This window comes from Cloeon dipterum, chromosome 1 (assembly GCF_949628265.1).
Source record: "Cloeon dipterum chromosome 1, ieCloDipt1.1, whole genome shotgun sequence".
Lineage (NCBI taxonomy): Eukaryota > Metazoa > Arthropoda > Insecta > Ephemeroptera > Baetidae > Cloeon > Cloeon dipterum.
Window position 1 is genome coordinate 32,387,347 of NC_088786.1, and position 26,854 is coordinate 32,414,200.

The 26,854-nt window shown below is 40.8% G+C and overlaps 7 protein-coding genes and 1 non-coding gene across 13 annotated transcripts; 2 read left to right on the forward strand and 6 right to left on the reverse strand.

The window, feature by feature from the left end:
- Positions 1–500: 500 nt before the first annotated feature.
- Positions 501–1,268, reverse strand: mRpL49 (mitochondrial ribosomal protein L49). Of its 2 annotated transcripts, none has more exons than XM_065496192.1 (2): positions 1,153–1,268; positions 501–1,093 (listed from the first exon to the last, which is right to left on the reverse strand). In XM_065496192.1, exon 2 carries the CDS (start codon positions 1,085–1,087, stop codon positions 560–562), a length of 528 nt encoding a protein of 175 aa, XP_065352264.1. In that variant the 5' UTR covers positions 1,088–1,093; positions 1,153–1,268; the 3' UTR covers positions 501–559. The 2 variants fall into 2 exon arrangements, with proteins under 2 accessions (XP_065352264.1, XP_065352273.1); XM_065496201.1 differs by having other exon boundaries at positions 501–1,108; positions 1,153–1,213.
- Positions 1,269–1,486: 218 nt separating this feature from the next.
- On the forward strand, positions 1,487–2,481 carry EMC6 (ER membrane protein complex subunit 6). 3 transcript variants are annotated; one of them, XM_065476650.1, is made up of 5 exons: positions 1,487–1,597; positions 1,658–1,750; positions 1,806–1,966; positions 2,131–2,243; positions 2,309–2,481. In XM_065476650.1, the coding sequence occupies exons 2-5, from the start codon at positions 1,672–1,674 to the stop codon at positions 2,337–2,339; spliced, it is 384 nt and encodes a 127-aa protein (XP_065332722.1). In that variant the 5' UTR covers positions 1,487–1,597; positions 1,658–1,671; the 3' UTR covers positions 2,340–2,481. The 3 variants fall into 3 exon arrangements, with proteins under 3 accessions (XP_065332722.1, XP_065332723.1, XP_065332721.1); XM_065476651.1 differs by having other exon boundaries at positions 1,502–1,592; positions 1,652–1,750; XM_065476649.1 differs by having other exon boundaries at positions 1,504–1,597; positions 1,652–1,750.
- slmb (beta-transducin repeat containing E3 ubiquitin protein ligase slmb) lies at positions 2,478–9,936 on the reverse strand. Of its 2 annotated transcripts, none has more exons than XM_065476646.1 (11): positions 9,747–9,936; positions 6,336–6,561; positions 6,033–6,219; positions 5,882–5,975; positions 5,645–5,815; positions 5,123–5,314; positions 4,924–5,067; positions 4,636–4,865; positions 3,951–4,029; positions 3,719–3,884; positions 2,478–3,493 (listed from the first exon to the last, which is right to left on the reverse strand). In XM_065476646.1, the coding sequence occupies exons 1-11, from the start codon at positions 9,792–9,794 to the stop codon at positions 3,483–3,485; spliced, it is 1,548 nt and encodes a 515-aa protein (XP_065332718.1). In that variant the 5' UTR covers positions 9,795–9,936; the 3' UTR covers positions 2,478–3,482. The 2 variants fall into 2 exon arrangements, with proteins under 2 accessions (XP_065332718.1, XP_065332717.1); XM_065476645.1 differs by having other exon boundaries at positions 3,719–3,887; positions 9,747–9,935.
- A 473-nt stretch (positions 9,937–10,409) lies between these two features.
- LOC135934897 (small nucleolar RNA SNORA53) lies at positions 10,410–10,559 on the forward strand. Its single transcript, XR_010574156.1, has one exon. It is a non-coding gene; the product is annotated as a small nucleolar RNA SNORA53 (small nucleolar RNA).
- Positions 10,560–11,114: 555 nt separating this feature from the next.
- LOC135934710 (mpv17-like protein 2) lies at positions 11,115–12,215 on the reverse strand. The gene is made up of 2 exons (XM_065476647.1): positions 11,914–12,215; positions 11,115–11,852 (listed from the first exon to the last, which is right to left on the reverse strand). Exons 1-2 carry the CDS (start codon positions 11,985–11,987, stop codon positions 11,327–11,329), a joined length of 600 nt encoding a protein of 199 aa, XP_065332719.1. The 5' UTR covers positions 11,988–12,215; the 3' UTR covers positions 11,115–11,326.
- Positions 12,216–12,639: 424 nt separating this feature from the next.
- On the reverse strand, positions 12,640–20,978 carry Nmdar1 (NMDA receptor 1). 2 transcript variants are annotated; one of them, XM_065476643.1, is made up of 17 exons: positions 20,752–20,978; positions 20,359–20,481; positions 20,169–20,297; positions 19,922–20,116; positions 19,770–19,870; positions 19,553–19,729; positions 19,391–19,504; positions 19,185–19,332; positions 19,028–19,129; positions 18,859–18,976; positions 18,663–18,800; positions 18,338–18,608; positions 17,981–18,251; positions 17,770–17,927; positions 17,537–17,709; positions 16,722–16,975; positions 12,640–13,387 (listed from the first exon to the last, which is right to left on the reverse strand). In XM_065476643.1, exons 1-17 carry the CDS (start codon positions 20,923–20,925, stop codon positions 13,181–13,183), a joined length of 2,853 nt encoding a protein of 950 aa, XP_065332715.1. In that variant the 5' UTR covers positions 20,926–20,978; the 3' UTR covers positions 12,640–13,180. The 2 variants fall into 2 exon arrangements, with proteins under 2 accessions (XP_065332715.1, XP_065332716.1); XM_065476644.1 differs by having other exon boundaries at positions 19,553–19,726; positions 20,752–20,977.
- Positions 20,979–22,720: 1,742 nt separating this feature from the next.
- On the reverse strand, positions 22,721–23,862 carry LOC135947778 (uncharacterized). The gene is made up of 7 exons (XM_065496714.1): positions 23,751–23,862; positions 23,471–23,699; positions 23,384–23,421; positions 23,241–23,276; positions 22,989–23,183; positions 22,912–22,930; positions 22,721–22,851 (listed from the first exon to the last, which is right to left on the reverse strand). Exons 2-7 carry the CDS (start codon positions 23,538–23,540, stop codon positions 22,778–22,780), a joined length of 432 nt encoding a protein of 143 aa, XP_065352786.1. The 5' UTR covers positions 23,541–23,699; positions 23,751–23,862; the 3' UTR covers positions 22,721–22,777.
- Positions 23,863–25,565: 1,703 nt separating this feature from the next.
- LOC135947882 (uncharacterized) lies at positions 25,566–26,852 on the reverse strand. Its single transcript, XM_065496859.1, has 10 exons — positions 26,764–26,852; positions 26,680–26,713; positions 26,586–26,626; positions 26,385–26,457; positions 26,297–26,331; positions 26,203–26,238; positions 26,037–26,151; positions 25,872–25,975; positions 25,752–25,776; positions 25,566–25,693 (listed from the first exon to the last, which is right to left on the reverse strand). The coding sequence occupies exons 1-10, from the start codon at positions 26,824–26,826 to the stop codon at positions 25,626–25,628; spliced, it is 594 nt and encodes a 197-aa protein (XP_065352931.1). The 5' UTR covers positions 26,827–26,852; the 3' UTR covers positions 25,566–25,625.
- Positions 26,853–26,854: the final 2 nt, after the last annotated feature.

Below are 26,854 nucleotides of genomic sequence, written 5' to 3' on the forward strand. Positions count from 1 at the left end.
TGTTTTGTTGGAATGTACCCAAATGCAGTGTTGAGATACCAATGCTCGAAATTAAAATGTCGCTAAAATAGCATGAAAATCACTTGATTCCAAGATCATTTTTTGTTCAGGTTTGCCACAGCGCTTAATTTTTGTACCAAAATGATCGCCCTTGATGATTTAAAAAAGACAATTGAGCTCAACGCGCTGGATGAGCCAACAATCTCCAGTAATGGGCGTCAGGTTCCTTATTAGAGTTAAAAAGCTGTGCGTGTTTTTCCTAGGTTCTATTTTACGAGGAACTGAAATTCCGAAATTTTCCTGGAAGTGGACAAAAGAAATCTTTAATTACCCATAGTCTCGGTTTCTGCCGAACATGGAAAATAAATTAATAGCTTAATTAATCATCAGTTAAAAAAATATCTGATTCCTCATGAGAGGCCTTCAAACAGAAGCCGAAACTGTGGTTGAGCAATAAAAATTATGACGTTTGTTCGCTTTGAGGAAATTATCCATCTATACAGTTGTTTCAGCAGCACATTTTATTAACCACTCAACACTAATTACACTAAACCTCCAACTAGAATCCTTTTTCATCGTAAAACTCCATCACAACATTGTAGACGTCACCTGTAATCACAAGCTTTCCGTACATTTCGTTAACGTGAATTCCATGCTTCAAGCCGAGCCGTTCTTCGATGCGTTTGCTCAGGTCCTCTTTCAGCCTCCAAATGTCACCGGTGATGAACTTGATGATAGTGAACTTCTGGAAACCCCTCTCTTTGATCTTCAGATAAACGGAGGGCTGGTGGTTGCGGGAACGCCCGATGAAGTATGGTTCGTTCAGGGATTTTGCGTAGGTCGGTCTCCAGCCACTGGGCAGGGTTGTTTCTGTGGATGAACGTGGTGCAGGCACAGTTTTCATAGGAAGCAGCCGCTCCACGAAGCGCCATTCTGCAGGGTCACGCGACACTTCAACGTCAGGGTACTTTTTGAGAGGATCCACCACTGTACTGCCCAAATAACTCGAGTTTCTGGCAGGCTGCACGCTTAAAGCCGATCGTCTTGCGGCGTACGCTAGAGTTCTGCCCAGAACTTGTAATGACATTTTTATCTGCAATTTAAACAACTTGAATCATTACAGACACAAATCTCATGAAATCTATTACATACATCTTAAACTATCCGGTAATAACAGAGTTTGTGTTGTTGTTTTATTTTTCTGTCTTCTGGTGCGAAAATAATCTTTCAATGAAATGAAACGGCACGCCCATTTCTTTGCTTTTGACCGCAGCTGTTTTGTTTTTAGTTTTCAGTCTCACCAACAGTATCAATATCAAAACGGTGAATTTTTTCACTAAATATTTTAAATATGACTGTAATGTAATGATTTATCTTTAGAACTATTTAAATTTAAAAATTAAAGGTAATCCAAATTCTTAAAATTAGTTTTAGGAGCGAAAAACTTAAAAACCAATTTAATGTTTTGAATTAAACTGTTGGCAATACTTACTGATCTTTTGCCACGCCCACCGTCACTTAACAAATTTACCAACTAAAATTATGAAAGCAGAAGAATAACAAGAAAAACTTCCGTTGAATTACAATTTGCAGTACGGTACCGCTATTTTATTAATCAATCCTTCCTTAATCTTTCACAGCGTATTTTAAGTTCCAGATTCTTCAAATAAAATGTCACGAACAGCGAGGAACATGGGAGCAATGACTACCACGGGAGGCAGGGTAAAAACAAAGTTGACCAAGTCTGGAGGTTTGTATTGTAATTACATACCCTTTTCTCGTGGTTTACAATCATTTTTGTTTAGACATGATTGCGTACAGTGAAGGCGCAGTCAGAAATAACCACGCCGTCGTTGAGTATTGTCGGACGTCAATGAGTGCTCTGTCTGGCGGTACTGCTGGAATTTTGGGTCTCACTGGCTTCTACGGATTCGGATTCTACGTATTTGCCGTCGTCGGACTATGGGTAATTTTCAAATTATTATGGATGGGTCTTAGGTAGGCTTGTCACCTTAATTTTGAGCTGGAACAATGAGTGAGGGGACACTTGAGGTGATACGTAAGCCATCTCAGACTCGCCCTACGAAAAAGAATCCATAATTTAATAAGATGATGTTTTCCCCTATTTAGGCTCTCTTGCTTTTGAAGGCAGGCAGTCAATGGAAGAAATATTTTGTAAATCGGAGAAGTCTTTTGACAAGTGGATTCATTGGTGGCCTCTTCACATACATCCTCTTTTGGACGTAAGTCTTATTAATATTCTTATCAATTTTGCATTGGACATTTTATCCTTGACCATGTTTTTCAGATTTTTGTACGGAATGGTTCATGTTTACTAGATTACGAAGTCACCACCAGGATTGAATATCATCTATTCCACGTCTTCATTATTTATCGTTACGTTATTTGTCATTCCTGTTATTACCCAAATTGTTGTGCCTACAATGCCAATGAGGGCAAATTAAATTCCAACAGGATTAATTTAAACTTTTTTTATTCTATAACTTTTCAAGTCACATGCTGTCCAATGTTCAGATATCAGACAGTGAGTCTTTTTGCGGAGTAATATTCATCAATTTAAGGTTTGCTTCATCGTATTTGCCGTATTTGTCCAGAAAAAAAAATTGGTGGACAATTTCCATCTTCAATGCACAAGGGTCTGAACACAGAATACAATGATTGGGTTACACTTTTCACAAGAGGGAACATGAAAAAAAGCTCATTAAATGTCCTACTAACATGCTCCCAACAATTTTATGTACAAACAACTGTCTCATTTACCGGCTACCTTTGCAGATGCAGAAATAACAATTTTAATCTATCAAAAACAAATCTTTGCAATTATGTATTAAATAAACAAGTAAGTTTAATCTGCGAAGATGGTACTTTTTAAGCACAGAGTATTTTTGCCAAATGAAAATTGCTAGTTCTTTTGATTACTGGTGTCTATGTACAAACAACAAACAGAGCGTTACGGCCGAGCGAGCGCAGGTATTCCTCATTATCTTACACGTATTTTGGCAGAATAAAAAATCAATCAGGTTACATCACAATTATTAGGGAAACATCGATAGCAAGCTGCGAAATGAAAAATTGCACTTGACTTGTGCCCAACACAACGTTCGTACAAATTATTCTCATAATATTAAAAAGTTACAACAGCACACTTTCCAGTAGAGTTTGAGATCTTAAGCCCAAAAGCATAAATCGATAGTCACACGTTTTGTTTCGTTCAGCACAGATTTTCCTCTCGAAATGTTCTCTCACTCTCGGTGTATAATGATTTATAAAGTATCCTTGGAATGTGTTGTCTGCAAAAATGCACAAAGGGCCACACTTGGTTCCACTGCTCAGGGTCTACACGGGCAATTAAAATGAATTCCTTCAAGACTGTAGGAGCCACACACACACACACTGATGAATAATAGGACGTTTGCGCTTCTGGGCGTATCACAGGACCGCTGCTTTCAGTCAATTGGTCCTCAATCAAACGCTGAAAGCAGATAAAAACAAACAAATAGAAGCAAAGCCGTACTGAAAGCGTGCAGGATTTGGAAAAAATCAAATTATTTTGTCAGGCAAGCGGGTTTGAAGCTTCTCTATCTCTACTATGTATTTCATGTCGAGAATATTCTGATTATGTTTTTTCTTTCCCATCTTCCAAGTTAAAAGAACTGCTTGAATTTTGCCCTCGAGTGGCCTGGAGAAGAGTACGCACGTGAGGGGCTGCGGTTGTTGTTTGAGGAAGCGCTGGACGGTAGTTGCGCAGTGCCTTCGGGCGGAGCGCTGGAGTTGAGAAAGTCCCAGATAAGGATGGTGTCGTCATGAGAGCTGCTCACGATTTGGAACTCGTCAAACTGCAGCCGGAATACACGACCCGTGTGCTCCTGAAACAAGTACGAACCCACTATCAATAATCCGAAGTGGGAGACCAAAAACTTGACACTGACCACAAGAGTACGCAGGCACAGGGTGCTGGCTGGCGATCTCGGGTCCAGGGCGGCTACCAAGTCCCAAACTTTGATTTTGCTGAAATGCAGAAAGGCAAATTAGTGATTGTGCATAATTTTTATGATTTACAATAGTAATCGTTGACAGAATAAACGGTCACATTAATTAAAAATGTACTGTTTAATATTAAATTTAAATTATAATGTAAATAGATGGCATTTGAAGGAGCGAAATTATTTTAATTTCATAATTTTTGGAGCAGCATTAATTTAATTAGTCGTTTCAATGATATAGAGTCGCCAACAACATAAAATGTCCTTAAAAAACCTAACTTTTTAAACTGTCAAAAATTACTAAATGATTTAAGAGTCACAAAAAAGTTTTACAACTTTAAAACAAAATAATCTTTCAATTTTTAAAATACTTGGCTCTTAAATCCGTAGAACTTTGTGAATGAGTCAGGCTGGTTCACACCAAAGCAGGGTTTAAAGGTTCAATGAGATCATAATTTGACAACACGTTAAATCATTTTAAATATTAAGGGCAAAATCCAACCATGTACACAGCATTATCTAATTAAATATTTTAACACCTAAATGTGAATTCTTTAATGATTGTATGAGCATCTTGTATCTTTATGTTTTGATTCTTACATTTTGAGCTATGAAAAAAATAGGTGCGTACCCGTCGTAGGCGCCACTGACGATTCTCTTGTTGTCAAAGCGGATGCACCTGACCAACTCTTCATGTCCTTCCAACACGCGCAAACAAGCACCGCACTCAATGTCCCAGAGCCGGATGGTGTTGTCCGAGCTGCCGCTGACCACCAGTCGATCTCTGTATTGGAGACAAGCGATTCCCCTCTTGTGACCATTCAACGTACGAACGAATTCGCAAGAGGAAGTGCTCCACACCTGTGAGAACAGACGCAAAGTGAATTCCTCGCTTCTGCTAGTCAACTAAGACGCGCACCTTGATGGTCCTGTCTCCACTGGCGGAAACGATGTATTTCTCGTCAAAGTCGACAACGTTAACCGCGGCTCTGTGCCCGACCAGCACCCGTCTCATCGTGATTTCCGTAGGAGTAGTCATGTCCCACACGGCAATGGAGCGGTCCTAAGAGAGGGGATTTTTTTTAAAACATCAATTGATGGGCAGGTGCGATTTTTACTTTTGAGCAGGTGACCATCATGCCGTTGTTGAAGCGCAGGTGGAGGACGGCCTCGCAATGGTGGATGAGCGTGTTGACCATTTCGCCAGTGACCACGTCCCACACCCGAACGGTAGAGTCGCTCGAGCCTGAGATTATCACCTTGTCATCGTACTGCAGGCACAACACTGAGCCCGTGTGACCAGTCAGCACCTAAAAATTGGAAAGTTGGTAATTTGTTTAGTTTCGTCCGAGCCACCATAATGAAATTTCGCTGACACAATCAACATGCATTTTGTTTACCCATTAATATTTACAGCAAAATTATGAAATGAGATTAATTTTTATCTTGATGATAAACACTTGTGATAACGCCAGAAAAGAGCAGCGTAAATTTGGTGCTTCACTAGCCAAGCATTAAGCTCAGTACCAGCAGTGAAAACAAATTGATTATGTGCATACAAAGCTTGATGCAACGGAGAAGTTTGACACAGATTCTAAACAAGATGATTCCACACACAATTATCAATGGAGAAAACTGACCTTGACACAGTTGAGGTTGCTCCTGTCCCACACCTTGATGGTGTTGTCTCTGAGACCTGAGACGATTTTCTGGTCATCGTACTGAAGACAGTAGACGCCCTTAGAGTTTTCAGATCTGCAGTTGATACGTTGCAAGTTGTGTCGGCCCATCCGCCAGTTGTTTTCTATGCTCTGCGGGGGTGTAAAAATTAACAAAGGTTAATATCGGGTCTGCGGAGAAAAATATTTCATCTTTGCCTCAATATCTTGAATAATTTTTGGGTAGTGCGATCTGTAGAAAGAATGGACTCTGTTTGTTTCGCCAGGCTTTGGTTTGAATAAATATTGTATCCTAGAATTAAGAAAAATGTGAACACCACGGGGAGAAGACTTTGAAGTGGTTAGTTACCATCCTCTTCGCTCCGCCAGCCCTCTCCACAGCAGGTCAGTGCGTACTTTTCGTTCAATCAACTTCTTCCAGAGCATGCCTTCGGATATCACTCGGTACCACTCTTTGCACACCAGTTCGGCCGAACAAAGCGACTCGGCGTCCAGGTATGAAAGGATGTTCTCTGCTACGTGGTCCAGACCTTTTTCTAAAAATTTCAAAGCAATCAATATAACACCTCCTCAACAAAACTTGAAAATTTTTGGTAAATATTATTTAATTTTAAAAATGTTGTCTTTTGTTGAAATAATTTGAAACTCGTACTTGGAAGCAGCGAGACAAAATCTCTCTGGAGCATTGGCTTGAGGAACGTATTGATGTGGCCGTGTTGGTAGTGGCACATGCGGGCCAGCAGGTGCTCGACGAACTCTATCTGGTCCTGTTCGCCCCATCCCTCGAACTGGCGCAGGCACAGCTCCCGTTGTGACAGGTAGTGCACCGAGTGCTCCCGTTTCCGCACGGAGCCGTCGCACAGGATCGTCATTGGGTGCTGCGAAACACGAAACAAAATTATAAATCGCGTGCTCCAGACAGCCTCGGCAAAAGTGTTATGATTCCGAATGCGGCTCGCGTGCCAACTATTGAAGAGGTAGGGCGCGTCGAAGGCAAGAGTGCTACTACCGACCGCAAAATTGCCTCTAATTCTTTCAATCCGATTTGTAAGAATCAGTGAGCCGTTTCGTTTAATCTATCTAGAAATCAACCTAAAAATGGGCCCTATCAAAATACACACTTTAATTCACATCGATGGCAGTTGAAGGTAATTATACCAATTGTTTATGCGACGTCACGTTTTCAATCTCATTGGAACGATTTACATGTATTATTTTTTAGCTGCATTTATTTTTACGACATCCTTCATAGGCACCTACGAGTTAAAATTCAAATAGCATTATTTGTATATTAGATTCTAAAGTATACATCTGTTTCCTAGAGACGATTTTCACGATAAAATTTGAAACGTGAGATATTTTCAGACCGCTTTATCTATTTCAAATCAAAATTAGTGACGCAATCCGAATTTCCCCATTGAAGCCTTGTGCGCCTATGTAGGCAAGAGGCGGAAACATTCCAAGAAGAAAGTGCCACTGGACAAGAAAGGAAGCATTTCGACTCCAATATACGAAATCTCATTTTGAAACAAAAGGCACGAGCGGCGCTTTCGTTTGAGTGGGCCTCGTTGTTGCGGTGCGGACGGACGAGCAGACACCAAATTACAGATGCGCGTCTCGTGCCGGCCAAACAATTGTTGTTTGCAACACAGGCCTCGGCCAGGCCGGCCAGTCACGTCTCCTAACGCCGAATGGCGAGGCAATAAGTGCGAAATTCGCTAAGACGCACTCGGCCGAAGCACAGCGTTAATGCCGCCTTTCCGCTCGACAAGAGTGGACAAAAACAAAGCAGTAACGTTTCCCGAAAAATGAAATAGATGTCCATGACAGATGGGCTTGGAAGGAGAGACAATTTATCATCTGCTGCGGCAACAAATAGGAATGCGACTCAAATCAACTTTCGAGAGATAGAGATTGGAAATGGAGAAACATTCCTCTAGCCATTAGTCAAAAACCGAGTAGATAAAACTTAAAGAGGATTTAAACACGAAATCACTTCATATCACAACTGCGAGGGGCTAACAGGGAAAGAACACTGTTTATTATAGGATCTTTAAATCATTTTTTATTAATTACCACGAAGGAAAATAGAATAGTGTTACCGTGTTTCTTCCTTATTGTTATGCAATTTTCCAGGTAATTGAATAAAGCCGCAATAAACCTAGATCTCACAATCAGGACGCTCGCTTTGACACGTTTTCCATTTCAACCAGCACGCTCAGGATCAGTGGGCGGTAAACCAGGGCAGTTTCACCAGAAATTCGCGAATCTATTCGAGTGTGTGTATGCAAAAACTGAAGCCGGAGAGTGCTTTCGTTTTCCTGCCGACGTGCCGACAAAGGCTGGGTCATCTCTCGTGATGACGTCAGCCGCGAAATAAAGAAAGAAAGAAAGCAGCCAGCTAGAGCTGCTGTTCCCTGGCGGCGCTTCTTCTACCTGAACCTGGCTGGTTGGCTGACTGACTGACGAGAGCACATAACGGCAGAGGTCTGCTGCTGCAGCCACAGCCGCTTCTTCCGCGTGCAGCACGTGTGCAATCGGACGAATAATTTCACGAGAGAACATCGCATTGCGCCATTGTTGAAATTGCTACACTCCACAAGTCCACACTTTTTTAGCCTTGCGAAAATTTATTAGCTGGTTTTGAGGTTACTTTGCAGAAACAGGAAAAACAATTAAAGCAATATTCAATCGGCTTAAGTAATGAAATGAGCCACAAAGCTGATTTTAATTGGTTTTTTGTTAATGCTTGACAACCATTACGATTTAATTGCAAAGTGCAGCAAGTTCAACATTTTTTTGTTATCAAACAAGATTAAAAGTTAATAAAAGCATAATTTATAGAAGCAGATAAACAGACCAGTTTTAAGTCTAAGACGAAAACGTCATTAAATTTTTAAAACTTGCCAAACCTTGGCAAAGTAGTACCCATCGCTGGATTAATGTCTATAATTAATTAAGCCAGCAAAAAGTACTTCCAGTTGAAATTTAAAAAAGCATCTTGCTCTGTTTTTAAAGAGCTATTTATATTTCTACACATGATGTTGTCCCAAGCCTCATGAATAATTATAGTTAGGGATGCAACCAGGGCAACCAGCAAATGAATCTAGTTGTACAGGACATTTCTGTAGAAATGTGGAAAAATAAACAGCTCGCTACACAGCGAGGAAGCTGCTATTAATTTCTCCTGTAAAATAAAACAACCTAGAGTGCATCTACATAAATTATGCCTTCATAGGCATCTATGAACAAGAAACGTTATGCAAATTAAAACCACAATCGAACAAAAAATCACGTCCAAATGTGCCGAGTGAGTAGTGAGTGTTATTGAGACTGCAGTGACAATGAGGGACCCCCTTGATGGTGTCGGACCCCCTGCAGCCAAGTTTAGCAGACACAAGACGTTTTTAGGACAAATAAAATATTCCACTTTTGCACAACAAAATCCAAACCTCTAACTTTGCAAAATATTGTTTAAAACTCGCGATTTTTTTAGTACATATGAGAAGTTAATTCTTTTACACTAACACAGCAGTCACACCATGCCCTTGAATATCATTCAGAAAAGGATGCGAAAATAATTTTGGTTGCTCTCCAACAAAGCTCAAACCAGTCTGTTTCCGAGCAAGTGGAGGATTAAAAAAATAATGACGCTTTGTCAAGCGGGCCGCCTTTTCTAGGAAAACAATACTGTGACGTGAGAGCAAATTTGAGTTGAGCCGGTGGAAAATACCGCCCTTGGCCCCAAAACAAATTCACTAGCCAGTAATAAGCACGTACATACCTCGCTTATCGTAATAATAAAAATAAAATGCGCTGCGAGGTCACGACGACGGCTTACGGCGGCTTGCGCGAAGTCCACTAAAGGCACTTCGGGGCCCCTCCCTTCCAAAAAACCCGGCCAGTCGGAGCCTCAGGGTGAACCAACAACCGGATCGGACCTGAAACTCCGCCAGGCCGACGCGGAAGGCCGAATTTCGGGCTGATTTCGGGGGCAAAATGGCGGCTGGGTTTGTGTTTCACGCGAAGGGCTCTGTTGGGACGGCCCTTGGCCACAACTCACCTGCGGAGACGTCGGCGTGCAGTCGTCGGCGATCTTGTCCGTCTCCATTGTGCAAGGGGTGCGGCCAAAAATCCCGTTCAGTCGGACGCTTGCAATCCGTCAGTCAAAAAGAGTTGTCAGTGCTGTGTGAGCGAAGTCTTGTTTCGTCGCCGTATGTCTCTCTGACGTCATTGACCTCGTCCAGCTCTCTTCTCGTTCCTCGGCTCCCCCACCATCCGATTGCAATTTTAGCAGAACACGGCAAGATCAGACTAATATGCGCCATCTCTTTGTATATAAGTAAACTATTGGTTGTTTCGACCAATCAGATGCTGGTTTTCAAAATTATTTGCACCAATCGCACTGCTTGAAATGAAGTTGTCCACCATTAAGTAAATTTTGCAACTTCCGGCCCGAGAATTGAAGTAGGCAGCACCACGCTCAAATAATTCTCGACAAAATGCAGGCCGCTACCAGGGTTTTGAGCTCCAGGACCTGCTCCGTATTGCAGCGCAGGACCTTCAGGAACAGCAATGTTATTTCCGGACCCCCCGCAGTCCGCATTCCATTCCCCGTAAGTTTTCTTCTTCTGCACAATGCACGCACATGGTCGATTCGAACCATGACCTACCTATCTTTGGAAAATGGTTACCGTTTTTCCATTACGTTTAAATGAATAATAAATGCACGCTCCTTAGATCCACCGTTAGGTTTGTGTAAAAGCAAACTGCCATTGACGGTGAATGAGTCATAAGTGTGCTAGATCAATATACCTCTGCAGTGGCCATGCTGCTGGACATCACTGTCCAGTGATTGGGTCGTTGCAAGGACAATTAAAAATAAAATATAAATTATATTTTTTCACCCAGAGTTAACGGCAAAGGAAAGCGCTAATTTTTTATAACTGATTTCAGGAAAAGGTAGCTCACGGCCTGACCATCACCTGTGGTCTCCTGGCCACACCAGCCTACATCCTTGGAAACCTGAAGAATTACTCCAGCAAGTAGACTTCAAGCTGGATGCTTACTGAATCTCTTAGTCATGCTGCCTACTCGACTGATTTTCCTTTAATTTAATAATCCACTAAAGATGCCGTAGCGATTGTTGAGACTTACATACTCTTTTTCCTCTAGTCAACCAATGATTAAATATTTTTTTTAAATTGGCCAGTTCCATGAATACGCTGTGTTAAATTGACGACATCTTGACTGAAGCGAGTCTAGACTGTTTGGAAAAGGCTGCAAACTTGGCCTGTGATAATATAGTTACTTCCTTGTAACCTTTATTTGTTAGTAAATGAAATAATATCGTTGCTCATACAAACGTTTATAATTTATACAACCTCCTCAATAAATTCAATATAGGGGAAGCTGCATTTAAACCCTAGTGTTTCAATTTTCAAATTTATTGACAGTGACCAGCAGTGTCTAACACAAGGCTGGACTTAAAAAATTTAAGACCACCTTAGCCTTTACATTGTATTCGCCTGAGATGATGAGTGCATCACATAATTTAAAAATAAAATATGCAACTTTGCACGGCAAAGCCAGACTAATGTCCGTTAATCACAGTTTGGGTCAGAGGTGATTGCTTGCTTTTCGTCAGCTGTCCTCGTCTTCGTCGTCGTCATCTAAGGGCACCTCGTGCTTAATGTACGACGTGTAGACGTCATAACCGAGCGAGATGGTGTTATCGTACAAAACCCTGTAGCGCGTTGGCAGCCAGTAGAAGTTGATGACCTGCGCCGGCGGCCATATCATCCACTCAGCCGCGTACAGCATCCAACCCTTCTGCACGATCTCTTTCTTCACCTTGGCTGGCTTGGTGTGCTCCAAGACGCCGAGGGTAATAAAGAAAGCCGATATGCAGATGGGCGAAAACAAAATCTGGTCCACCACCACCTTCTGCACGACCCTCCTGAGGGTTCGCCCGGGCATTCTGTGGTCCAGGAATTGGTACCAAAAATGACAGATGACGCCGATGGGCAGGCCGGTAAGGGCCATGTTGCGCGTCCGCACGGGGTCCCACCGCTCCTGCTTCTTCTGCAGCACCTCATAGTTCTGCTGGAGGACGTCGCCGACTCCTGAAAGACCCAACGAAATGGTCGCGTTCGTAACCAGCAGATACCTTAAAGGTTGACAGGAATTCGTAAGCATGGGAAAATATATTTCCAATTAAAATGGCTCACTTTCGAAAGGCTATTCTGCCGAACTGTCGGCATCTCCGGACGAACTCTGTCCGAAACAGAGCTGCAGACTGCATGGCGCGACTGGCACGATTGAACGCCAGCACGCAAGAATTTAGACGCGAACGGCCGAAATAATGTGGCGGCCGACCTTCACGCGGCGAAAACGGATTAGGCCAGCATCGATTCGAGGCAAGATGTCGACATGTTTCGGTAAAATTCGCAACCGAAAGAGTTGAAAAATGCGATGTCCTTCAATCCATGGTGGCCATGTTTGTTTTCTTTTTGTCTCAAGGTGACAGGTAGCGCCACACGTGGGGAAAATGCGCGCGAAAGAGCACGCTCAAGCTGAAAGCTGAACAATGCCTCGCGAATAAGCGATAAATTGAACATTTAGGAAAAAGGTGAATTTGTAAAGTGAAACCCTAAAAACTTAAAAGGGCAATGATGTCAAAAAATTCATCGTGGAGAAGCTTTTTTGAAATTTGTTTTGCAGTTTTTATCGGTTTATTGATCTACAAAAGTCGATATAAAATATACGTTAAAAATATTCACTACTATTAACTGGCATAACGTATGAGAATTTTGAAATTTGATAAGATATCCTCAGCCTACGCAAAATGATCTTGATCTTGGCTCCTGCCTTATACGGACTAGAGAGCCAACCTCATTTCTCTTGTACAACTTAAGTGATGCGTTCTCAATAAATTTGGTTGAATAACTTGCTCGTTCGGTTTTTCATTCATTTTTATTTTTTAACATCAATAACGAACTCATTTTGAAACTCCTCCGCAGATTCTCCAGCTTTCAGCAATAAAAAGCGCATATATTTTTCAATAACTACACTTAGTTTTTTCTCTCTCTTTTCTCCCTGCTATTTATACTTCATGCATATTATATTAATGCCCGTTTTAGATAACATTCAACAATATCTTTTTTATATCCAGCATTTAGTTTTGTTTCATAAACTTTGAAACGCCCGTCTTTTGAATTACATTGATTTAAATATAGATTATGACACTCATTTATTATTTTACCGTTTTAAACTTGAGAGGGAATCAAAAAGAAACTTCGCTTTGGGCCAAAAAACTGCAGGAGTGCGTGTATGTTTGCGTGTGTCATCAACTTCAGAATAAAAACCAGTTCAAAAAATATGTCAATATGTCAATTATTTATCCCCGTGTTTGTGCGAGTAGGCCTGTCTCGTGTGTGCGAATTGCAGAATTGTAGAGTATTCGGAACGAATCGCAGGAGGGTGCTGAATGAGGGGTTAGTAAGGAACGGAGCTCTCGGGGTCGATGACCTCCTCGTCGGCGCTGCTGTTGCGGTGGCCGCGGAGGCGGAGGGGCGACGAGAGGGGCGACGGCCAGCCGGAGCCGCCGGCGGCCAGGTACTGGAGGCCCTCGACGGACAGCCGCTCGACGCCGTTGGGGCCGTACTTGCGCCGCTCGGCCGTCGCGCGCAGCGTCTTCCGCTTCTGCGAACACACAGGGGTGCGCACCCTCTCACTCATTTCGATAGCGTCCATCTCGCACGCATGCAGAATAATAACAACACCAAGAGATACTTTTCGAACAGGGTGTGTGGAACCAAAATAGCAGGGTTTCAGAGCGAGACTTGCGGGAAATCAACAGATAAAGGAAAAGAACGCAAAAAGTTTGGTTTGCCAACTGTCGATTTATTATAATTATAAGCCAACAGACACAACTGATTGCGGAAATAATTATTTGTGGATTATTAATATGTAGGGCTGTGAATTTTAGATGGATTTTATTGGAAAATATTCAACTGTATTTTTATACCGTTTTCCCGCTCAAATTAGACGGTTTGTGGGCCGATTTAAACGCGTTTTCGAGACATCGTTTCAGTCCAATGAGCAAATGATTATACGGTTATTAAAATTACGGGTTTGTCCCAATTTAAGGAGCACAATACTAAATTCACAAATTTTAAAGAGGTACAGAAATAAAAATTTTGATTGGTCCATATATTTCCGTCTAAACTGTAAAATAGTATAAAAAAACAAAGGGCGATTATTTTCTTTCTCTTTTGAGAATGAATCAAAACATTTTTTAATCATACTTGAGCACTAATTTGGTTTTATAATAAATTTTTTTCCATTATTGCACCAAAACGAACAAGAAGTGATTTTTCCATGTTGCAAAGATCTGTGAAAAGATTTGAAATTGATCTCAATGTTTCTTAAAATTAACCAAAACGAGGACAAAGTTTTGTATTTTTTTAACAGGTTTAAAATTTCAACAAATCTATACTTTCCCAAGCGTAAAATTTTTTAAAATAGACTGAAAAACTGATGAAAAATAATTGAACTTACAATCCCGCTAAAAAAATCAATGCGGGAGAGGGAAAAAGTGCACGTTTCCTTAGTTTTAAAACAATTTCGGACTGATTTGAGACGCATTTTAGACGCCTTTTAGTCGGATTAGGCAGTTTCAGACGGGTTCAAAATAATTTTTAAATAATAAAATGGCTTTAAATTGCATTATTTGTGCTCATTTATTGGTTCCGCAACGATTGAAAGCTCAGAAAAAATCGTCTATCGTCTAAATTTCACAGCCCTATTAAATATGTGTATGAATTACACGGCGTGTGTGTGCCTTGCGGCTCGCTTTTACATTTATTCTGGTAAAATATTTTATCTTTTTTATTTGGAATAGTGGAATCCGACTGATCTACTCACAGCGAGTTTTTTTTATTAATTTTAAAACAGTTTTTATGCGTGCTGATATACGACGGTTTCTTGCAGGTATTTTCAACCTGTTTGGATTTAAGCGGCAGCTATTATAGTGGCACCGGTGGATTTAGAAATCGAGAGATTTATACACTTTTTAAATTAGAATTCACACCAATCGCGAAAGCCCCTAGTGTACGAAGCCGCGAACTGCACCACTGTATATTTTCGAATTTATGGTAAGACTAAATTTTGCTGCTGTGCATTCAGCCCTTTAAACGCTCTCTTTTTATCTCCAAAAAGACTAAAATATAGGCAAAGCTAAAGAAACGGGAAAAAAACCTTTGCTGACATTTATTCCACGGCAATTGGTTGCACCGATATGTTTTTCAGTATATTAAAAGAAATCATTTCGAGAACAGAATACGCATCAGCAGGATTGAGTCTTAAATCGCAGGGGAAGTTCATTAAAATAGAAAGCAACCGCTGGCACCATTTATTGGTGGCTTCGAACACTAGGGAATTAAATAAACAGATTATTTAAGCGTCAAACTCGCACCCGGTGCTGACACTCAATAGCAGCGACTTTTTATCTTAAAACGAACGTTTATATTCCTACGTTAAGTTGCAGGAAACGTGGCCTCGGATTCCACTGGATGCAACAGAGAACGGAATAATTATAATTTTATTTATGTAAATTGGTTCTTAACACTCTTCGTCTCAAAATACTCCGTCACTGCCTGCATTTGTGTATTTTTATAACAGTTCTTTTTTCGGTTTGAAAGACGTACGCGCGCTTAATATGCCCTCCGCAGATTTCAGCAGGCTCCCAACTCTCTTTCTATAAAAAGTTATTGTCCACTACGCTAACTTTATTGTTCTGGTTGGAGTTTTTCGCCAATTTGAGCAATCGTTTTGGTAATCCTTCAGAGTTAAGATTTGGTATTTCAATATGGAGGGACCTTGCGTTCAACTACTTTTGTTTTAAATCACTATGTTTATCTTTTCCTCTTTTTTTTTCTTTAATATTTTCACAAGCCATTATGCTGATGAATGAGAGTGTCCTGCCAAAATTTCAAAATTTCCTTGTTCCTAAATACTGGTGTTTGTTTGATGCGGTTAAAATTGGTGCAAAAAGCAGAAAGTATGAGCGGAATATGCCTCAAGAAGCGGAAAGACGGAAGAAAGTTGAAATTAGAACAAAGCATGCGGATGTACATGCAAAGCAGCATTCCATAAAATTGAAGCACATCAATGCGATATCGCATAATAATTGTAACACAGCACCTACGCGCGTTAATTTCTAGCACTAAAGCGTTTACACGTTTATCTTTATCGTATTTAGTTAAAAGCTGTTTATGCACACTTAATTTTATGCGGATTGTACTCCAAGAAAAATGTAATTGGTTCCAAGAAAGAAAAATGTTTTTTCAACAGCAAATGAACGGAAAGGATGAGACTAAATAATGACAACGCGAGGCAACTCTTAGGATGTTGGTTAGCGGTGAATTAATTAAATTAGCGCATTTATTTAATTAAATTATTAGATTTTTGATTAATTTTTTTCTGGAAAGTGCAAGAAATTTTCGGTCTATATGAGATTAAATCTGCTTTTGGAACATAAAATTTACTGCGAGCCCAAAGCGAACCATTAAAAGAAAATTTTGGTGTTTTCCTAGACGTCAAAAATTACCCATTCACCGAATTGAAACAAATTTAAAGCTCAGTAAATCAAAAAATTTAACCATATAAATTTCAAAAAGCTACACAAAATTCCTGATATGAATTTTTTCTTGTCAAAAAATCGTAAGAGTTCCCTTTTAAGAAATATTTAAGTTTTGAACCTTTAAACAAAATTTAAAAATATTTGCAATTTACAGCGAAAAACCAAAATGGTGATCGTCTCATCCACAGAAAAAATGCCATGCGTTTATTTATGATCTAAATGTTAGTGAGAGCCATTGATATTTAGCGTGTATAGTTTTTAGTTTTATGAATCCCGGTGGAAAGGAGCTGCGTATACTTGATGTGCAGTTTCGAACGGAATAATTATATCAGAGTTAAGGAATCAGTATTTGCTGAGGATGTGCGCGCGAATGAGCCTTCGCCGGTGCTTTACCTCAATCACGCCGCGCCACTTGTCGGCCGCGTGGCGCGCCAGCTCCATGCGTTTCTGCTTGCGAATCTGATGCTTCTTGTAGGCCATCTCGATGACAATCAGGGCCACCCCGCCGATGATGCCAGCCCCCACCAGGATGAACACGCCCGCCATGTTTTTCAGCCCGAGGGTGTTCGGCGTTTTCTCGTCCCCTTCGCAATGCTGCGTGTTGCCCAGAAATATCCATTTGTTGTCCAACGACTCCATAAAGCCACCTGAAATACAAATTTTGTTAAAGTTTGAATAAAATACACTGAAACCGGCGTTGAGAAAAATAATTTATATTGTTCGAAAAATTTAAAAAATATTTTTTTCGTATTTTTTGTAACGTTTCTCCAATGATTTACTAACTAATTCCCTAATGGTCGCAATCATTCATTCACGAACAGGTTTTTCCTTGATTTTTTAATATTATTTTGCTTCGGAAAACTCAGGGTTCTTTTTTTTCTTCTCAGGGTGAACTTAAAAACTCTGTTAGATCTTACCATTTTCTTAGAGAAAAAACAGTGCAGTTTCGATTATTATAGAATTTATTGTCAAGCAAACTTTATATTAATTGACCGCTGAATGTCACCAAACGATTTTTTTTAAATTAAAACTGAAAATATTAACTCTCCTAATTAATAAAATTAGCAAAAATATTTTGCCACGCCCAGGAAACGAAAGGATTCAAAGTAATTGTGCTAGCAAACTGCTATTTCATCTGAATTAAAATTAATAATTTTCCATCAGTCAAGGAAGAAATTTAAATATCACTACAGAAATGGAGAACTCACTTTCATGGGCGTCCAGTATGTGCAGAGTAATAGAGTCAGTCCACGCTGACCCTTTCTGCAGGCCAATGCCGTACCCTGAGCGACCGAAAAGCTCTCCAGCGGTCACGAGCTCGCAGTCCTGGGCAGCCTCAAACTCGAGCCTCGAGCTGTCCCATATGAAAGCCATCAACTTCCTACAGAGCAACACCGTTTTTAAAAATAGGACCGAATTAAAAATTTAACCCTTCGCGCACCTGTCTTTCACGTCCTTGATGGCTTGCTCGGCGGTGTCGTAGTTGTTGGCCTCCATCGAGCGGTACATGTTGGACAACTCGACCTGCCGCCTGAAGTACATGTCCACGGCCGATCCTTTCACGGTGGCGCACGTCAGGTTCTCCATGGTGTTCCTCAGCTGAAAGCGAACAGCAGTTAATGTCTCAGTCGAAACCCTGACGCGGGTCTTACCCTGGCGTCGTTGATGCCTGTTAGCTTGGTCTTGGGCCGCTCGAGCACGAGGAAGGCGGCCAGGTTGGCGGTGTACGAGGCGACGATGATCATGGCGAAGCCGGCCCACACCATGCCCAGCACGCGCGCCGAGAAGCTGCGCGGCGTTCCCTCGCCGATGCCGCTGTTGAGCAGCACACCCCACGCGAACCAGATGGCACTCGACAGGTTCAAAGCGTCTTCCTCCGTCCCGTCTGAGTTGGCCAGCTTGAAGCGGCCAAACGGAGAAAATCTAAATAAGAAAAATTTGTATACATAAAAATTATTTTACAAAGATCTAATTAGAAAATAGGAGAATTTTTGCTATGTGAATTTCACCTGTCGAGGAGGTAGAGGACAAGGGCGACGACGTGCACGGACACCATGACCAGTATCCAGAGGGTGTTGCTGAAGGGCTGCAAGAACGACACGAGGGTCGAGCTGCGGGATGGCTTTTTCTCCAGGATCGTGATTCCTTGGTACTTGAACGGCTTGCTGAACTCGATGTACTCGGCGCGCTCCGGATTGATGGTCAGAGGGGCGACTATCATGTCCGCGCGGTCGTTGACCACCTCACCGATCAGTCCGGTCCACTCTTTTTTCCCTCCGACTGCAAGACGTCAGCGTTAAAAATCATGGAGAGACCAGAGATATATTTCATTACTTGAGTTATTTCTAACGATGTGGGAACCGAATTGGCCGTCGGGTGAGAGAGCCAGGTTGAAGGTGAAATTTATTTTCGAGGACAAGTGCAGCAGCAGGTCGATGCAGTAGCCTTTGCAGCAGAACATCCGTTCTGGATCTAGAATTGGCGAAAATCAGGTGTTTTTTTGGTGATAAATAGAGCTGAAATAACCAACCGTGCTCATTGGTGGTGTTAAACAGAGGACATCTCACTTCATCCGGCAGACAATCAGGAGTGTCTAAGTTGGTGAGCTCGCGAACGTACACGAACGGCTTCTCTTCGATGGTGAGCACCTGCAATTTAACAAAATTTAATATATTGTTAAATTATTTCTCCTGCCTGACCTTCAGGTGCGTGGGAAGGATGTAACCCTTTGGCTTCGTTCTTGATCGCCCTGGCCACACAACCTTTCTCTCGTTCAATCGCAAAGACATTCGGTCCAAGTCCTTTTAATGATTAAATTAATTTATAAATAAAAAAATTAAATTTCATTGTGCCTACCCGATGGAAAAAGTATCTGCCGACCGAGACCTGCTTCTGGTCTTCTTGAACGTTGATTATATCGTACTCGGCAAACATCCTATCACCATTATCATCAAAAGCCACTTTCCCAGTCGCGCCTTTAAACAGCACTTGCCGCCGGATGTAGCTGAAAAGTAGCATAATAATTCACTCTGCTCTCGAGCTTGAAATTGCATCGCGCTTACTCAAAGAGGGTTTTCCCGGTCTCCCAAATGGTGGCAGAGTCGTCGCAATTTGCCGGCGCCTCTGTGATGTTGACAGTCTTGTTCATTTCTTTGATCGCCGACGCCAGGACGTAGCTAAAGAATTAATAAAAAATTGTTCTTTAAAAAACAAATATGTCTTACATGCTGTCCTGGATGTGGTCAAACTCGCTGGTGGCGTTGATCAAGCGCAGGGCAAGCGCCCCCTCAGGCACATTTTTTGCCATCAGGGCCTGCTCCGTTAGAATCCAAACGTGCCCGTCTTCCGTCATGTTTTTGGATGCCGCCTCCCGGAAAATAACCTCAGCGTCCTCATGCCTACTGAATAAATTAATAATAATGTTGAAAAACGGAATTTTACCCTGAATACAGAAGATAGACCCTGGCTTGGGTGCCCTTGAGCTCGTTCAGTTGGTCTGCAAAGCTGTCCAGGCCTGGTTCAAACTCGATGACCAACTCAACCTTTGTGCAGAATTTTAAGTAAAATTTGGACGTGAACTGTCTAAAACTCACATTGACCCTGACTTCGACATCGTCCTCGGAAGACTGTGAGGCGGTCTGGAAGCGGCCCAAAAGGGCGCGGCCGTCGGTGTCCGAGCTGTGGATGAAGATGACCTTGATGAACGCGTAGTGGTTCAGCAGCTCGACCCAAACGTCGGCCTGGTGCGAGTACGGCGGCACGGTGCGCAGAAACGACACGTGGATGTTCTGCACGATATTAATTATTTCCAATTTGTTTTTTTTTATAATTTTTATTTACCTTGTCGGAAAAGGCCGAATCGCGGCTAGAAATGCCAATGACAGGAATGTGATAGAAGCCGCTGGTGTAGGACACCGCCGCTGGCGAAAGGTCGCCGATTAAAGGGTGTGACACGATTACAGCATACACCTTTAAATATTTTTATTTTTTAGTTCCAAGAGAAGAGTTTTCATGATTACTATCGGAATACCCGCTTGGAGATGAGATTTTTGCAAACGTTGAGCGCGGTGCGGATTGGATTCTGGTCCATTTGAATCGCTTCGGCTCTGTACGTGTTGCCTCGCTGCACATACTCGTTGTTGAAGTTCAAATGCTGGAAATAAATTTCTCTTTAATTTTGTTACAAGAACTGGCATTCATATGAGGAGCGATTTGCTTGGCTACACTTCAAGGCGGAGAAAAAGAAAACAAGGCTAGCTGTAGAGGCGCATCAAGTGATGCGAGACCAGAGCAAAGAGATCATTGGAATCAGATAGAACAAGCAACTCTCTACCTGCTGATCGCTTCAAAGGCCGTGCCAAACAAAAATAAAACTAACCAAGCAAAGAAAATAAAAAAAAATTAAAATAATAAAAAAACTGACCGCGATGATCTTCTCGAAATGCGCGGCGCTCTCGTTGCCGCTGAGCACGCCGCCGATGTTGAAGAGGCTTGGGTTCTTGGTGTTCTGGTTGAACGGCCGTCGATCGGGGCTCGCCGCCAGGGCCCCCGCCAGGGGTCCCAGCAGGCCCAGCAGCCAGCACAGCCGACGCAGCATCTCGCCGTCCTCGCCGCGCGCTGACCGACTGAGCACCTCGGCCTGCGCTGCGAGATCAATAGGCCGCCGCCCTGTGCAGCATCCCTCGCGCAAGCGCCCCCTGCCCGCACCCCCGTCGTGGTTACCTCACGGACGACCTTCCCAAATCCAATTTGTTTGTTTTTGCTCGGCGGCTGTGGCGGCGGCGGCCCAAAACGAAATCAACAACGCCTGCAGGTTGAGACGCACGCAACCCGCTCGGTACCGAGGTGGCGCGGGTTGCATATTGTGTCATTTCAGCCTTTTTATTGTTAATTGTTAATTGTAAATAAATGCCTTAACAGATTTTATATATATTATAAATATTGTTGGTTATGGCTAATAATCAACAATAAAATCGATAATATCTCACAATAATTATCACTCCCTTGTCAGTTTATCTCAATTAAAAAAGATACTCGTACTATACTAAGGGATGCTACTCAATGCAACGCAGACCATTTGAGAAATCATCAAAAACAAACGTTGAGCAAATTTTTCAAAAACGTTTTAAGCGATTGCCAAAATGTCCTAGAAAAAACACAAAACATTCAACAATTCTCTTTTGTATTAGCTCACGTATTTTTTTTTAAATTCCGTGTTATAACTCATGCAACGATTTATACTATTTGAGAAATTGTTAGAATTGAACGCCACGCGTTTTTGTCCGATGCAAGCTGCCAGCTTAAAACCTGGCTGAGTTAGTGTTGGAGATTGACGCGACAGAGATGTTCGCTCTCCGTGAGGTGAGGGACTCGTTGCACTAAAGGCTAGCTGACGAGGGTTTAATACCCGAAACGGCTGTCCTAGTCACGGGTGTTTGGCGACAATGAATGTTTTGTGTTTTTTCTAGGACATTTTGGCAATCGCTTAAAATGTTTTTGAAAAATTCGCTTAACGTTTGTTTTTGATGATTTCTCAAATGGTCTGCGTTGCATTGAGTAGCATCCCTTAGTATAGTACGAGTATCTTTTTTAATTGAGATAAATATTTTTGTTTGCACATGATTACCGTCGAATAATTTTTATCATTGGAATCACATGAACAAAGCCAAGAATTACAAGTCGATAATGAAATTGAGATTTCAAATTTTTCAATAGTTTTTACTGGAAGGATAATTTGAAATTGTTTTTACTTTATAATATTTAAAAATAAAGATTTCATGCCATTAAGAACTGAAAAACTTAAATGCTGATCTACCACAGTCATTATGAATTAAAAAGAAAGAGAAAAATCAACTCTAATGCCACTGCTTTTTAAAATAAATTGTAAATGGATGATATTATATTTTAATTTAATTTTTCAAACCCTCTGTATTGATTGGCGCAAAATATTATCTTTATAGAGGTTCAAATTGAGAAAAACGTTGAAGACCCAAAAATCGTGGGGGTTCCCTACTGGTTTTTACACAAAAAACTATGATTTGATGTATTTTTGCGCATTGCAACATTTGCGTCGCAGATCCAAAAGAGTAGTTCCGACAAACTTTAAACACGCCCAGAAGCAGATCATTTGTCCTTCAGTTAGCCTTGACCACATCTGATTTTTCCAGTAAAACAAGAACCCTCTTTTTGTAAATAGTTAAAATGTACTTTTAAATCTCAGCAAATATTCAATTTCCTGTACATACACATCTTTGCATTTTTTTCTGAGCTAAGGGTGCTACCCAAACATACATACATATATATATATATATATATAAAATATAAAATATATATATATATATATATATATATATATATATATATATTTATGCAAAAAAGGAAGACCAGGAAAATAGAATGCATTTTTTTATTCCGATTAAAAATCAGTTTCCAACAATTATAGTTCTTCCTTATTCCGTCAATCCGAACAATGATTTAAAATCACACGACTTCAAGGTTGTCAGGTCGTTCTTGCAAGTGTTGCCTGAAATGTAAAAAAGGAATTTATACAAATTTCTACGTAATTAAAAATTAAAGAACAAACTCAGATTGGTTGGCAGGGACTGGAAAATCAAATTTATTAAAATTTTCGTTTCGGAAATCTAATAGCCGCGCTCTTACTGGCAAATTCACGTTGACGCAGGCGGTAAAGAACGTGGCAGCCATGGTTGACAAGGTTTGATTTGAGGTCGAGCCGCCAATCAGGGACATTTGTTCGGTGCAATTGGCCGTGGCCGCCTGCACTGCGGTTTTCAAATTTTCAGGGGCACTTTGCAGGAAAGCGTTGCTTGCTTGAACACGGCCATCGCTCGAGAGCTTTACGTTTTTATTAATTTTAAAAGTAATAAAAATTATCTGTAATTATAGTCATACCAAATCGAAGTTCTTCAACATGCTTTCATTCAATTTCTAAACAGACTCGTGTGATTTATTTTAATTTTGAAACAAAAATGTAGCTAGTATTTAGAATCTTAATTTTTAATTATGAATGAATTTAAAAAAGTTAATCGACTTACCAAAAATTTGTTATTGACATTGCTGGAAGCATTTTGCGCTTCATTTAAAGATTAGTTAAAAACTTTTTGTAATAATTAATTCTTTACCGAGTGCTCTGACGTCTCTTACAAAATTCGATGGGATGCTTTTGACGCTTGAAATCGTGGAGAAATTCATCTTTTTAGCCGCATTGAAGACGTTCTTGAACAGTTGGGATGCACTTGTTTGCACCTTTTTCAGAGTGTTGGTGGCGTTTGACACCACGGAGCTTGTGAACGAAGTTGCTCTAGATGCGCTTCTCGAGGCTATCTGAGGCACAAAGCAGCTCGCTAGACTCTGTATCGATTAAATTAATTAGAAAGAAGGATAACAGCTTGAATGCCCCACCTTAAGCAGATCCGGGCTGCATTGCGATTGCGAGGCGTCTTGCGCCTCTGCGTTTACAATTAAAATTTATTTTATGAATTATGATAAATATAAATTCAAACCTGAAGAAGAGATCTGAAATATTGTGTGAATATTAGGAAGGAGAAGAATAATTAGTTCATATTGTTTCTTACGTAAACTGCTGCTACGAGCAGCAGGATTGCACCAGGACCAGCACGCAGTAATCTCATCTCGATTCGCAACTATGGTCTCTAGCCTTGCGTTCCGCGCATTTATAATGGCCAGCGAGCGCTACAGAGAAAATTACGTGGAAATGTGGTTGAAAAATGATGTAAACCGGAAGCTGATGGCACATGTTGCTCTTGGCGCAAGAGCGAAGGGTGTTATTAGACTGGAAAGTAATTTTGTTCTTGCTCAGGGAAAAAATAAATGCGTTTTTAATTCAAACATTAAAAACTCGTACATTCATGAAGCAATTCGTCCTGGTCCCGGCAAAATTGCGTAACTTTCAATAACCAAACGTGCGTTCTTCGGGAGCAAATTTTTCTCCCTGGGAGTCCCGCTCCCGAAAAAATGTTTCCTGTTACCGGAATTTCCTGGTGCCCTTACAAAATATTTTTCCCGGGAATTCCCGCTCCCGACTCTTATTTCCCGATTCTTCCCGCTCCCGATTTCCCGCCAAAAATTTTAAAATCGAAAGTAGACACCATGTGCGTTGATAACTTTTAATTCTTAGCTCGCATATTTACAAATATAAACTTACTATGCTCTTTTATTTTTCCGCGTTGAAGTTATAAATTATACTTTTCTTTGATAAAAAAAATCCACGGAGGCAATTTTTACTGGGCCATGTTAAATACTAAGTTTTAAATAAAATTCAATTTTTTGTAGATGCAGAGATTACTAAAACAACCTAAAAAACTTCATTTTATTTAGATCAAGAACTTTTCTCCCGACTTTTTTAAGTTGCGAGAATCATATCACACGTCAATGAAAGAAAATTCTGTAACATTTTTAGTTGTTGTGAATGTGAATGATAAAAAAGAAATATTGCAGCTTGAACTCCGCAAATTGAAATTAGGACAGTTAATAAAGTTATCAAACCGTGAGAAATATCTAATATACAAAACATTCCTAACAATTTTTTTAATCATTCTAGGAAAATTAAAAGCGAGTTGTGAATATGAATTTTGACTAGGTTCCCGGGAATTCCCGCTCCCGGCAAAACTTTCCTGCTCCCGTCCCGACCGTGGCTCCCGCTTAAAAATTTGGGTCCTGGCGCCGGGAATTCCCGGGAGATTCCGGGAGTCCTGAGACATTTCCGTCCCTGCGAACGCACTAAACCAAACGCGAATTTCCTTATTGCAAGAAAAGGTCAACAATCAATTTGACAATGAAATTTTGGGTGTTTGTTGAACGTTGCGCAATTTAGCCGGGACCAGGACGAATTAATGTTCTTAAGTAGAATTTATAAGCATATTTATATGGTCTTGACAAAATTAAATTGGCTTTTTTATTATTTTTTCATACAATTATACACAACAAAAGTTCCTAACAATTGAATAAAAAGTGCAAGTGACAAGCCACTTTGAAAATCTCATTTTTTAAGTGAAAAGTAGAAATTGTGTGCCGCAAATTGACAAAATAGCTGAAAATTGCACAGCATCAACATCCAATTTACTCTTTACCAGGTAAATTGCTCAATTTTTATGAATTACGCTTGGAGCGCGAGCTAATCAGAACTGAATTCAACGCCACGCATTTTAACGGACAATGCCAAGGTTTAACAGTATGACGAAATAACAAGCGAGAGTATAAGCATTGAATGAAACTGTGTGTGTTTATTTTCTGGCAAACATTTTTTTGTCGGTCTCGCTAGTTGAGCAAAAGGTTGAGCGGCGTCAACGTTTTCAACCTGGCGAAGTTTTCAGCACATTTCGGATCTGCCAAACATTTTTTTGTGATTAAAAATAAATTCCTGTGGAGAAATGAATCAAATACCTTTTCCAGAGATATTGCAAGTTTGCTGAAATTCACAAGAAATATCGAAATTAAGGAGCGAAATGAATTTAGTGCAAAATTTGTATGCCAAAAACTTTAAATTTATTTAAATGTACTCACAATTACGAACTGCTGTCTGATGCACACCCAGGCAAGCAAACCCTTTGGGTTACAGACGCTGACACCCGGTGGAGCTTGTGGAATCGGAATCGAATTGTTGAAATCTTAAACAGTTGCACAAAGAAATACTGTAATAATTCCTACGAATAATTTAGAGGCAAATACTTTCCACGTAGGAAGCGCAATAACTCGTTGCGTTGTCAGCCGCAGCGCTCAAAGACTTGGCTGCACCCTTGAATCTAGTTGCCAGAAACGTGTAATTCATGGTGGTTCCATTGAGCTAATGAATTTAGTTTTAAAAAATCCGTGGATGATAAATTAAATTAATTACATATGACATATATTTCATCGCACAGTCGAACCGACACTGCAAAAAATTCACATCATTTCCGTAATCGATATTCCTATACATTAAATAATAATACCATGCGTTTGAAAATCACACCCGACGAAGAATTGGCTAGGGCACGAAAACAATTTTTAGTTAATCTGCTGGAAAAAAAATGTGAATACCTTTCATTGTGCAGTTATCGTACGCCTGACGGTTTACCAAGCCTGGCCAGGGGCATGAGCACTCGCGTAAATTCTGCCGATTTATTGAAATAAAAAAAATTATTTACTAAAAAAATGAACTCATATCTTTTTCAAAATTTAATATTTTGAAATTTGCGAGTGGAAAAAATGAACTCAGAAAAAAGTTAATAGATAAATTACCCTGAGTAGGGCAGGTCCGTTCATGTTCCTTGGTAGGAGCGCTGCAAAGAGTTTAAATGAGAGTCTCGTTCAGATTTCTTCAGACTTTACGTACTTGCGTTAGTTCCGTTTACTGTTTGGGCTGCTGACTGGAAATACAAATATTTTGGCAGGGTAAAAAAAGAGCTAGAAAGTTCACCTGGTTCGCAAGGTACACCAGTACGAAGAGGATAACAATGGAGTAGCTTCTTCCGGGCTTCATGGTCGTGCTATAAGTGAGCGAATTTGCA

What these genes read in the sequence shown, in the direction of transcription:
- mRpL49 (XM_065496192.1), bottom strand. Translation starts at nt 1,087, where the DNA reads ATGTCATTACAAGTTCTGGGCAGAACTCTAGCGTACGCCGCAAGACGA.
- EMC6 (XM_065476650.1), top strand. Translation starts at nt 1,672, where the DNA reads ATGTCACGAACAGCGAGGAACATGGGAGCAATGACTACCACGGGAGGC. An exon ending in AAAGTTGACCAAGTCTGGAG is followed by an intron (nt 1,751 to 1,805) that starts GTTTGTATTGTA and finishes ATTTTTGTTTAG; the next exon opens with ACATGATTGCGTACAGTGAA. An exon ending in ACATACATCCTCTTTTGGAC is followed by an intron (nt 2,244 to 2,308) that starts GTAAGTCTTATT and finishes CATGTTTTTCAG; the next exon opens with ATTTTTGTACGGAATGGTTC.
- slmb (XM_065476645.1), bottom strand. Translation starts at nt 9,794, where the DNA reads ATGGAGACGGACAAGATCGCCGACGACTGCACGCCGACGTCTCCGCAG. An exon ending in GTGGAGACAGGACCATCAAG is followed by an intron (nt 4,866 to 4,923) that starts GTGCGCGTCTTA and finishes CTGTTCTCACAG; the next exon opens with GTGTGGAGCACTTCCTCTTG. An exon ending in TGTGCCTGCGTACTCTTGTG is followed by an intron (nt 3,888 to 3,950) that starts GTCAGTGTCAAG and finishes TACTTGTTTCAG; the next exon opens with GAGCACACGGGTCGTGTATT.
- LOC135934710 (XM_065476647.1), bottom strand. Translation starts at nt 11,987, where the DNA reads ATGCAGTCTGCAGCTCTGTTTCGGACAGAGTTCGTCCGGAGATGCCGA. An exon ending in GGCAGAATAGCCTTTCGAAA is followed by an intron (nt 11,853 to 11,913) that starts GTGAGCCATTTT and finishes TCAACCTTTAAG; the next exon opens with GTATCTGCTGGTTACGAACG.
- Nmdar1 (XM_065476643.1), bottom strand. Translation starts at nt 20,925, where the DNA reads ATGCTGCGTCGGCTGTGCTGGCTGCTGGGCCTGCTGGGACCCCTGGCG. An exon ending in TAACACCACCAATGAGCACG is followed by an intron (nt 18,801 to 18,858) that starts GTTGGTTATTTC and finishes CGCCAATTCTAG; the next exon opens with ATCCAGAACGGATGTTCTGC. An exon ending in CATCGTTAGAAATAACTCAA is followed by an intron (nt 18,609 to 18,662) that starts GTAATGAAATAT and finishes GACGTCTTGCAG; the next exon opens with TCGGAGGGAAAAAAGAGTGG.
- LOC135947778 (XM_065496714.1), bottom strand. Translation starts at nt 23,540, where the DNA reads ATGAATTTCTCCACGATTTCAAGCGTCAAAAGCATCCCATCGAATTTT. An exon ending in AAGAGACGTCAGAGCACTCG is followed by an intron (nt 23,422 to 23,470) that starts GTAAAGAATTAA and finishes CTTTAAATGAAG; the next exon opens with CGCAAAATGCTTCCAGCAAT. An exon ending in ATGTCAATAACAAATTTTTG is followed by an intron (nt 23,277 to 23,383) that starts GTAAGTCGATTA and finishes GAGTCTGTTTAG; the next exon opens with AAATTGAATGAAAGCATGTT.
- LOC135947882 (XM_065496859.1), bottom strand. Translation starts at nt 26,826, where the DNA reads ATGAAGCCCGGAAGAAGCTACTCCATTGTTATCCTCTTCGTACTGGTG. An exon ending in TGGTGTACCTTGCGAACCAG is followed by an intron (nt 26,714 to 26,763) that starts GTGAACTTTCTA and finishes TTGTATTTCCAG; the next exon opens with TCAGCAGCCCAAACAGTAAA. An exon ending in TTGCGCTTCCTACGTGGAAA is followed by an intron (nt 25,976 to 26,036) that starts GTATTTGCCTCT and finishes CAACTGTTTAAG; the next exon opens with ATTTCAACAATTCGATTCCG.